This window comes from Chinchilla lanigera, unplaced genomic scaffold, assembly GCF_000276665.1.
Source record: "Chinchilla lanigera isolate Chin_1 unplaced genomic scaffold, ChiLan1.0 scaffold00158, whole genome shotgun sequence".
NCBI classification, from domain to species: Eukaryota; Metazoa; Chordata; class Mammalia; order Rodentia; family Chinchillidae; genus Chinchilla; species Chinchilla lanigera.
This window is the reverse complement of record NW_004955559.1, coordinates 22,958-33,531: the sequence shown is the minus strand read 5'-3', so window position 1 is coordinate 33,531 and position 10,574 is coordinate 22,958. Positions and strand designations below refer to the sequence as shown.

General features: G+C 48.9%; 1 protein-coding gene across 1 annotated transcript in view; it reads right to left on the bottom strand.

Moving 5' to 3' along the window:
* Positions 1 to 5,387, bottom strand: part of LOC106147434 (kallikrein-4-like) — a 35,765-nt gene extending 30,378 nt beyond the window's left edge. Inside the window, exons 1-5 of the mRNA XM_013508938.1 lie at positions 5,335 to 5,387; positions 3,634 to 3,863; positions 2,647 to 2,848; positions 1,208 to 1,458; positions 1,030 to 1,119 (exon numbers count right to left, since the gene is read on the bottom strand). Of these exons, the coding sequence (XP_013364392.1) occupies positions 1,030 to 1,119; positions 1,208 to 1,458; positions 2,647 to 2,848; positions 3,634 to 3,863; positions 5,335 to 5,387 (826 nt within the window). The remainder of the gene's footprint in view (positions 1 to 1,029; positions 1,120 to 1,207; positions 1,459 to 2,646; positions 2,849 to 3,633; positions 3,864 to 5,334) is intronic.
* Between the last annotated feature and the right edge of the window lie 5,187 nt (positions 5,388 to 10,574).

The window sequence follows — 10,574 nt, the reverse complement described above, 5'->3', positions numbered from 1 at the left end:
TTTGTAACTCTGTATTGTCTGTATTGTGCTTGTGATATGTTGTAAAATGTTGTATGTCTGTTAATGTTTCCCTCCTTTTATCTTTAAAATAAAAAAAAAAAAGAGAAGAGCAAGTTAGGGCGGATGGAGAGAAGGATGGAGGGAGACACACACAGGAACCCAGAAGTACAAACAGGCAAAGGCAGAGCAAGAGAGCAGTGCAGAAACAAAACTGCAAGAGCTGGAGGGCAGCAGTGAGAGCTGGAGACACAAACAGGGGAGACAGAGTCAGCAAGCTGCAGGGACACACGGGGTCCAGGAGGTAGAGTTGATGGGGAGAGAAACTGAGACCCTGATGAGGCCCCAGGACAGTGAAAACACAGAGATCCAAGGGCCAAAATGGAGGGATCTGCCATGAGAAAGCCAAGCACTCAAACCATAGCTTGTAGGCAGGCAGGGACGGTCCTGCCTCTGAACTGCCAACTCCCTCCCCCCCTCCCCGACCCCTTGGAAAGTTCCTTGAGGAACTATACTCCAGCCTGCATCTCCTTTTCCAGCCTTGGCTGCATTTGAATTGGAGGGTGAGACTGGGCATGGATTTGGGCGCTTGGGCACCATTCGAGTTGAGGATGGCGTTGTGCTTTGCAGTGGGGCTGGAGATCCTGAACGCAGTCACCAGTCTGTTCTTACAGCTGTGCTCCTTCTCCCTGGACCCTCCCAGTGTCCCTCCCAGTGTCTCTCCATCCCTCCTGTCAACATGCTGACTCTGCATCTCTCCGCTGGTTCCTCACTTCTCCCTGGCTCTCCCTGCCTCTCTGTGTGGCTGCTTTACCCTGTGTCTCCTTGTCTCCTTCTCTCCTCCCAGGTCCTTCTGTCTGTTTCGCTTTGCACCTGTGTCTCCCCATGGTCCTCTGAGTCTCCTTAATTCCTGCATGACCTTCTGCCCTTTGTGGGTATTAAGCCCCACATCGATGTTAAACCCTGCCTCCCTGTTCCAGTCTCTTACCATGCAAGAGCACTTGCAGCCCTCCCCACCAGCACAGAACATACTGTCGTGGTAGGATGAGTTAAGCATGAATCTGCAGTGTTGCTCAGAAACCACAGGAACAAGCGCACACCGCAAATCCAAAGGGTGGTCGTCTGAAAGAAAGGACACCGGGTCAGAAACACTCTGAGCAGAGACACCACAGGTATCAGTGAGTCCAGAGACAGGAACAGCAAAACTCACCATCTAATAGCTGACCCCAGCCGGTGACCCAGCACCTGGTTCCAGGTGTCGGACATTCTGATGTGATGAAGATTGGCCAGATGGTGTCTGATATCCTAACTGGTCTGTTCAACTTGATGAGCATGAGGTCACTACCGTTCCTAGGTGTGACGTATTGTGGGTGCTTCACAGAGAAATTGGCCTTGATCATCTGGGTGCCTGGTTTATACCAATCAACAGTTCTGCGGAGGCCCAGCCCAATGGTGTAGGATCTGAGGGTGATGGGATAGTCAGTATAATAGTAAGTGCATCCTCTGTAGAAGCCCAAACTCCAATGAAGGCCCAAATCCAATCTGAGCCTCATCCCTGCACTCATCCTCAACCTCAGCCCCATCTCAATTGCCATACCTGCCCTACACACCACCCAGACCCATTGCTGGTGCCATCCTCATCCACACTTCGATGGTGTCCAAATCCCATCTGAATCACCATCCCCAAATAGCCCCAGAACCTGACTCTTAGGGTTGAGGCAAGAGAAGCATTTTCTAAGATATTAATTGGGGCAGCCACTAATCTAGAAAAAGCAAGATCAATAGTGGCTCAGCATCATATTTATAATTTCAAAATGAATGCAAAAAGTCCATGATGCACAAAACATCAGCAATTGAAGGGAAGACAGCCTTTAAGATGCACATCACCATCACCCCATACCCGCAGGATCCTGTTGATTTCAAATGTGGATATTTTGTTTGTCATGGATGTTTGCATTGTGTTAATTTGTTGAAGAGAAGACATTAAGATATTTCTCCGTATGGGGGAGCTTTTGCCTCGTCTCTTCCTATGCCTTGCCCTGCAGCAAAGTGCATAAATCCGACCCCATCCACATGGCTCTGTCTTCACCTGTTTCCCTCACCTTGCCCGAGGCCCCTGGCAGCTGGCGACAAGAGATTCTTTGTCCACACCATTTGGTTCCTAGAGGCTGAACTGAGATGCAAGTCCCCCTTTCTCAAACCAGTTACTTCTCAGAACTTTTAGACTCAGGAGAGCCCCAGAGTCCTGTGTGGATTCTCTCTCCACATGTGGGATCCTTCAGACCCAGCACAGAGATATAAAAGTTCCTCCAACCTGGGGAAGAGGATCTCCCAGCCAGGCCTCCTCTTTCAATGTAGCTCCAGCCTTGCTCCAGGGCTAGTGTTTTAAAGTCTCAGCCCTTCCATGTCCAGCCTCTGGGGCTGGGGCTCACTCCCTGTCCCAGCCTCTCTGCAGTTTTGGGACACCACTAAGGGCCATGGCTGGGCCCTCTGTGCTCAAATGCAGCCTGGGCCCTGCCCCTCACTGCAGTGCAATGTCAGACCCTAAGCCCTGCCTGCAGTGCCTGCCCAGGAGAAGCCATGCCCTACCCCTCCCTGTCCAGTGCACCCCCCCACCCCCTCGCAGTAACCTCTACTGCATTTGCTCACGGTTTCCAGCAGTGCGCAGCTGACAGCACCCACTGCGGATGCACCAGAACTCCAGAACAGTAGTGGACATAATTGTCAAACAGTACGGCTACCCAGGGAGGGGAGAATGGAGGGCAAGGAAAGCCCTCAGAGATGCGTTTGCTGACAGGGCGGAGCCCATCTGGGATGTCAGTGCTGGTTTCTTTCAGATGAATGTCTGCTTCTGTGGGCAAAAGGAGAACAGAGTGGATGCAGTGGATGGGTGGGTGGAATCCGGTAGTAGATCCAGTAGTGTATCCAGTAGGGCTCAGGTGGGTCAGGTTTAGGAAGACCAAGGGTATATGAGGAGGGCCAAGGAGGGCCAAGGTCTGAGGCTCCTCCTCTGGGGTTCAGGCAGGAGAGATACAAGGCCAGACACCTCCTCTGAGCCTGAAGCTTCACACTGCACCACCACCTCAGTGGCATAGACCCAGTGTCACCACATGCACACTTTCCCAGGAGGAGCCTCTGTGCCAAGCAGAGAATAGAGGCAACCACTCCTGGGATTCTGTTTGCTGGACACTCAGGATGCACAGCCAAGCACAGAGAACAATCCCTGGGGGAACACTTCTTACCCTGCACCCTAGCCCTCTGCAGGGCCACCTGCTCCAGGGGCTCGGGAGTGGTGACCTCCCCAGGGAAGGAAGCAGCTGCCACACTTCTCTGCTAGCTGGTGCAAGGGGTCCTTGCCCAGTGCTGTCCCTCTGCTAATTACAACTAACAACTGGACACGCGTCTCTGAGCCAGAGTCTGGAGAGGACGGGCCTTTGTACACTACTATCTAACCTGCTTTCAGAGTACCGTTGAAGGTCGGGAAACTGAGCATAGACTCCAGGGGCTTTGCCCAGGTAAGAAGTAGCAAGGCAGAGTTTGGAACCAAGTTGCTGTCTCTCTTCAAGCTGTGTTTCTACACTGATGTCATGCCATTTTGGGTGCACACAGGTTAGCACACATCCTGAACTCAGATACCTGTGGCTGTGTGGATGATGCATCCCAGGAAACAGAGCCAGAGGAATTCTGCTGTGGTCTCCATGTCAGCACCTGCTGTGGAAGAGACGCGGTGAGTCTGGAGCCTCCTCCACCATTTCAGGAGCAGCTGGAAAGGACCCTGTCCAGCCTTGACTCTGACAGCCTTCCTGAGGAACAGCCACATAGGGCAGAGTTTCTCTCCCTCTGCGTTGATGATATTTAACCATGATCTGTGGGGAATGGACCCAGGACACCCTCAAGCCCGTAGTGCCACAGAGCCATCCCTCTGTCTGCTGATGACTGGTGGCTGGTGAGCTTTTCTGAGAAGCCCTTCCCCATGTACTGCAGGGTGTTTTACACCCCATGCCAGCTGCTGCCCCCTTCCCAGAAGGGACAATTAAAAGGCCCATTCTTTATCCTGGGATGACAGTGTGAGCTCTGCCTGTGAGGACAGAGAAGGCAGGGAGACCGAGGAACGAGTGACAGTTAGGGACAGAGACAGACAGGCCAAGACCGAGGATGAACCCTGGAGCAGGGAAGATGGGGCCCAGACACAGAAGTCTCAGGGTCACCAAGCTGAAGGAGACTGAGATGGAAATCAAGGTGCTTTCAGCGCAGTTTCAGGTGCAACCATGTGCCAGGCATCACGCTAACATGAGACTCGCGGTGACTCATTTTCACAGCCATCTCAGGTGCCAGGTCCTGATATGATCCCCATTCCACGGACGGTGTAGACACAGACAGACTGAGTAACAAGTGGAGAGGGCACTAGAGTCTGTGCTCATAAAACCTCCCTGGGACTGGGCACGGTGGCACCACCTGTAATCCCAGTGCTCTGGAGGCAGAAGGATCACAAAGCCCTTGGTGTACACTGAGTCCAAGCGATGCTCTAAGGCAGAGAGGGAGAACACACCTAGCAGGACAGAGACAAGAAAGAGGCAGGAACTCAAAGGGCGGGAAGCATAGAGCAAGCCTTGTGCTGGGCAAATGCAGGGTTGTTCACCTGGCTTCAGCTCCTGAGTTCAGGTCTTGGCTGTCCTGTGTGGGGATGTGATCTGTGGGCAGCGGATTCTCAGAGCCTTCCTTGGGCTTATAAGCATTGGGATGGGGGCTGGCCTGCCCTGGGGCCGCTGGACCATTAGAGCCTGAGGGCTGAAAGATTAGAGTCCTGGCCACAGCACCCCTGCCTGTCCTGCTTCTAATCAGATTAGAGCACAGGGAGCAGGGCTCTGGGCTGTGAGGAAAGAGAGGAGTGAGCGTTTTGGCCATGAAAGAAGTGACCACCTCCGTCTGGTCTCTCACCCTCTCTGGCATTCAATTCTGATGCCTCCAATGCACTGCTCTTTGCTACACTGATCCTCTTGTCTCATGGACTTTCTGCTTTGGATTCCATCCTTTCGAAGTTGTATATTAAATCTATATGAAATGAAGCAAATGTACTTGAAATCAAGACAATCTGTGTCTCTGTGTGTGTGGTCCTGGGGATTGACTCCAGCATCGTCTCGTTGAGCTCGATTCTAAAGCATCTGTGAAAATTTTATTCTGAGGCAGAATCATACTACTTCATCAAGTTGCCCACGCTGGGCTCCAACTTGACAGGCTCCTGCCTCAGATTCCCAGAGAGCTGGGCTGACAGGTGTGCAGCACCACAGGCAGTGTATTTTTCTGTCCTAGGCATCTACCAATCCTAGTGTGGCATACCCTGTCCCAATTTCAGCCACACCATATCCCAAATTTTGGAACACCGCAGACATGTTTGTACCTGCCTCAGCTTATGAACTAACTATTCCTTTTGCCTGATATCTCCCTGGGTCATTTTCCTTCTCCTCTAAAGCCATGTGCAAGTGTGCAGGGCTCCCAGGATCAGCCACCCCTCGCACACCCACCCAGCCCCTCCTCAGTTCCATTCAGCTCAACTCAGCCAGCTCAGTGCAGAGTTGGAAGCGAAGCACGCTGTGAAGGATATGACCCTGGTCGTGCAGGCTGAGGGCTCAGGGCCTCAACACTGGCCCAGCCTGGCAGGCTGATCTGAAACCCCCATTGTCACCTGGCCTGCTAACCTGGGAGCCATATCTGTTTGTCCATCCCTGGCCCAGGCATCAGTTAGCTTGGCTTAACAAATTTTGGGAGACTCTGGCTCTTTCTGGTGTATTATTTAGTAAAGAGCAGGTGAAAAGGTACAGCTGAGAGCACAGTCATGAGGTTCAGGGCGAGGCCCCTAAAGTTAAGGTCAGTGACTCTCTGCACAGGCTGGGACTCCCGTCCCCACACAGGTGAGCTAGGCTCGGCCTTTTCCACCCTGGGGACCCAAAATATTTTCTGAGGCACCGTTGTCTGGGCCTGACTAAATCCTGACTCCATCTGCAGCCCTTTCCCCTGAGAGGACGTGGCAGGTGGGGAACCTCAGCCCATCTTGATGTGCTCCCTGAGAGTCTCCTCATCTTTCAAATATGCTCCTGTTGTCACTGCTCTGTATAAGGGCTTGCTTTAGAGATAATGGGACAGTATGGGATGACAGGCACCAGCCTTACCCACAAGCTGTGAGGAGATAAGGAATTTTTTTTCTTATTGTTCACTTTAATTATCTTCTCTTTGTGTTGGATATCCCATGGTCTAGAATATGTGTAGTCAAGGACCTTTATTAACCTACTCCACATTCATTAGGATTTGTCTGCAGTTTTACCCTGGGTCTCAGCTCTATTTTCCTCTCTGGACTCTTCCCTTTGCAGGGCTGTTCTCTGCACCCCTGGTACCTGTTGGTGTGGGCCCTTGCTGTGGTGATGATGGAAATAGAATTAAAACCACAGCATGAATGGATGTGCAAGGGCTTTAGTTATGTGTGAGAGAAGATGGTCAGTGCATTAGCTTGAGGCACTGACAAACATCAAGTGGATCCTCTGATAAGGAGAGTAGGAGCAGCCAGGGCAGAGCCTTCCCCTGGAGAAAGGCCAGTGGCTGCGGGTCTGAAGACCTGGGTCATCCTGGCATATGGGGGTGCTACGTGCTGGGGTCCTGCTGATCCTGATCTCAGTCATGGCTTTTTCAGTCAGGTTGAACGACTGTGACCTGAGGGACAGGTTAATATGCATGAGATGACTGTCTTCTCTTGCGGTGGTCCCAGTCAGAGGAGGCTGTTAACCAAGGTGACCTTAACTTTAGGGGCCTGGAGGTTTTTGCAGTGTAGTTGACATCCTGGAAAATGTCTTATCCTGGTGTCTTAAGCCTTCAAGGAGTATGAGCTAAGTTAGGTAGATTTAGGACTAAGACACCTTGTGTCAGCTTTTTGACAGCTGTGCCCTGACTGAGGGATGTGCCTCTATGCACAGGTGAGAAGGGCATGACTCAGAGTCTCACAGAGCAAAGATCGAGCTTTGCTTCCTTTTTGGGACCCAATGAGCTGCTGGAGGCCCGAGTGAGGACTCATCTATTTTAGAAAAATGCACTTTGAAGTACTCGAGTGTCCCTTAGGAAAACATGTATCATGCTTTTGATGAGTCACAGATTAAGGGCTGAGGGGTATATTTGTCTCTGATCCCTGAGGTCTCCATGTCTCTTGCTTTCTGCTTCCCAAGTATCTCCAAATATCCCCTGGAGTATCTGCTTCTCTCTCTCTCTCTCTTTCTCTGTGAGTAATCTCCTCTGGCAAATCTTGCATTTCACCGATATTCTCTTCAGGTTTTTCCATGTGCCTTTTCACTTTTTGAGAGTTTATACCGGTACTTTTACAAGGACAACATTAATTTTAAATGTAATGTTTTCTCTATTATTTAGATTACCTGTTCATTCCTGAAAGCATCTTGTGAATTCCAGGTCAAATTTGTTCCCACTCCTCTAATTTGCTCCCTTTGTTTTCTTCTCTCACTTTGGCTTTGCCAATCAAAGTGGACACAAAACCGTGCAACTGTGTGTTTTTGATGAATCCTTTATATCCCTTCTTTGCCTTTAACAGTTTCTTATCTTAGCTGTGGTTCATTCTGAATACAACAGTTCCTCTCTTGAGCATTTTAAAGTTCACATCTGCCAATTATTCTGCTCACATGCAGCTCTGATGAGTTTCCTGCTCCTCCATGCACTCGTTTGTGGCTTTCTGGCAGTGTGAACACCTGTATCTGGACTGTGAATGAGTATCTGCCACATATATGTGCTTCTTATTTTGTCCAGAAAGCATGGCTGCCTTGGCCCTGTGGTGCCCTAGGCCAGCTCCATGCGGGCATCCCAGACTGTTCCATGCTGCCTTCACTCTGGCCCCAGGCTCCTCTTCCTGGTGGCAGCACCTGCTCCCTGGAGAGATGCACTGTCCTGACTGATCTCCTTCCTGTTTTGACCTTTTGACCTTGAGGCTCCTGCAACTTTCTCCTGTCATCAAGTTGCGTGATCTTGAACCTAAACTTCAGGGTATATTGCTCAGTGGCATAAGTGTTGCCTGGCGAGCCTGAGGTCATGAGTTTGATTCTCGGTATAAAAAGAAAAAAACAAAATAGAATCTAAACTGCAGGTTCTTCATTCAGGCCACAGACACCAGCTTGGAGTTTTTGGGTCGGTGTTGAGACTTTGACCCCAGGCTCAGAGCCTCAGGCTTTAGACTCCTGATGCCCCAGTCTGGGCTCTAAGCTGCAGCCTCAAAAGCTCCAGCCTCATGACTGCATGCTGTAGGGCACATCTGGAAAACCTCACACTAAGCAGTGAGTGGGGAAGGCTCCTGGGGTCCACATGATGAGGTCAGAACACACTCTGATAGATAGCAACACTCTGGACATGCCTTTCTCTTGATGTCACCTACACCCCTCGAAGACATGTGGACATAGTATTTGATAGGGAGTATCTGTACTGGATGATCATACATTTATATGTATGGAAGTTCTGTGCATAAGCTAATACTGTTATTTAAATCTTCTATAGTCTCATTCTGTTAAAAATTGTCATAACATGCATACTACAGCAGTTGCTACCAGTACTGTTGACTACGTTCACGATGTGGTACAACCATCATCATTGTTCATTTCATGACAGTTTAGTCACCCCTAAAGGAACCCCCATTCAGATCAGTATTTGCACCCCATTCTCCCCTTGTCCCAGTGCCTGGGAATCATGAATCTGCTGTCCCCATGGAGCTGCCTATTCTGCATAGTCCATATCGATGGAATCTACAACATGTGGCTTTTCATGGCTGAATTCTTTCACTTAACATCATATTTTCTTGGTCACTGATCCATGTTCAGTGTTTCATTTCTTTTCATGACTGATTCTGTGTATTCCATTGCACAATGATGTCACAATTTTTGATTTCACTTAGTGGTTTGGTGTGTCGGGTGATTTCAGTGTTACTATGAAAAAGACTCTCATGAACATTACATGTATCTCTTCTATGTATGCCCAGCCTTACAGTATATTCATTATGTATATGGCATATAACTTTGGCTTTTTTCAGATATCCTCGGCAGTGTGATTTCTTGCCAATGGAGACCCAGATCTTCATTATTCCTACGTCAGGTCTTGGAAGACTCATTCTAGGTTGCATCCTAAATGTCTCCACGCCTTGCCGCTCTTATTCAGGTCTTCTTCACCCTTGATACATGCAGGTAGTATCAAGCAGCAATCTAGCTGCCTAGCATCAAGTATTTCCATATAAATGTGCTATTTTCCTACAGCAGTTATTTGCCATGCAAGGAAGCATTAGGAAGGCTGGTAGCCAGGGCAGTAAACGAATTTAGCAGAGACAAGGATTTTGGGAATGTGAAAAGTTTATTGAAGTAATGCAAGAAAGCAATGGCCAAGTTCAAGACAGGAGTATACGTCTGGGGTCTGAGCACAAGACGGGGGTTCGGGTAGGTCACAGCAAGCTTCTCAGGCTGGCTTTCTTTAGGTCTGCATGCACTGTGTCTATCTCAGGGGAGTAGCTGTGTTCTGTCAGTAGTTATACCTTGGAGCAGGCAATATCACTCAGTCTGATATTCTGGTCCTAACTGGAAGTCCTTCAGGCTCCAATTGAGGATCCGTATAACTATGACCTGTGACAAAAAGGCTCAGAGGCTATCAGGAGAAAGTACATGTGGTCTGCATCAAAGGCCTGTTTGTCATTTCCTTCTATGTGGAATTTTGTCTGTGCAGATTTTATGATCCCTTAGTACATGCCAGGTCTCAGACATCTGATGGGCCAAGAGACTGGGTGCATGGTGACTCTACTCTCACTGTAAATTTATTCACTACCTGTCCACTCTCCCTCCATGACACTGAAAACCCTGTTCCCACACTGCACCTCATGGCTATTTCTGTTTCCTATGGCATGCTCCTAACTGCACAGGTGTGTTTGTGGCTCTGTTCTATGCTTTGGGTATATTTGGCATGGCTTGGCTAATATCACCATTTTTTCACAATAAGGTCCTAGGAGAACAGCTCTGCCCGTGTTCCTTTCCTTTCAGAATCTCGGTTAATCATAGTTTGCACTTCTATATACAGTGTAGAAACAGCTTGCCACATTCTTTTAAAGTCCTTCCGGATTTTAGTTTGGGTGCTATTGAACTTATAAATTAATGTTCATTCATAGTTCTACAAATGACTGAGGTTTATCCTTCTTTATGGCAGAGTAGTACTGCATTTCTATAATTACCACATTTTCTTTATCAGTTCAGGTATTGGTAGACATGAAGCCCCCTTCCAAGACTTAGATATTATAATTTGTACTGCTATAGATATGAGTCTGTGTGAGTCATTGTGGTCCGATGTTTTTAACTCTTTCAGGAAGACACCTACAAGTGGATGGATGCACCTTGAGACTGTAGTGTTAGGTGAGATAAATCAGACACACAGGTTATATATTGCATGATTGCTCTACTATGAGAAGGCCAAAATATAACTAAATTAGAGAGCAAAATAAAAGATGATAGGAAATTGGGTAATGGGGAAGGGAACCAAGGGATGTGGGGATGGAGGAAGGAGATAAT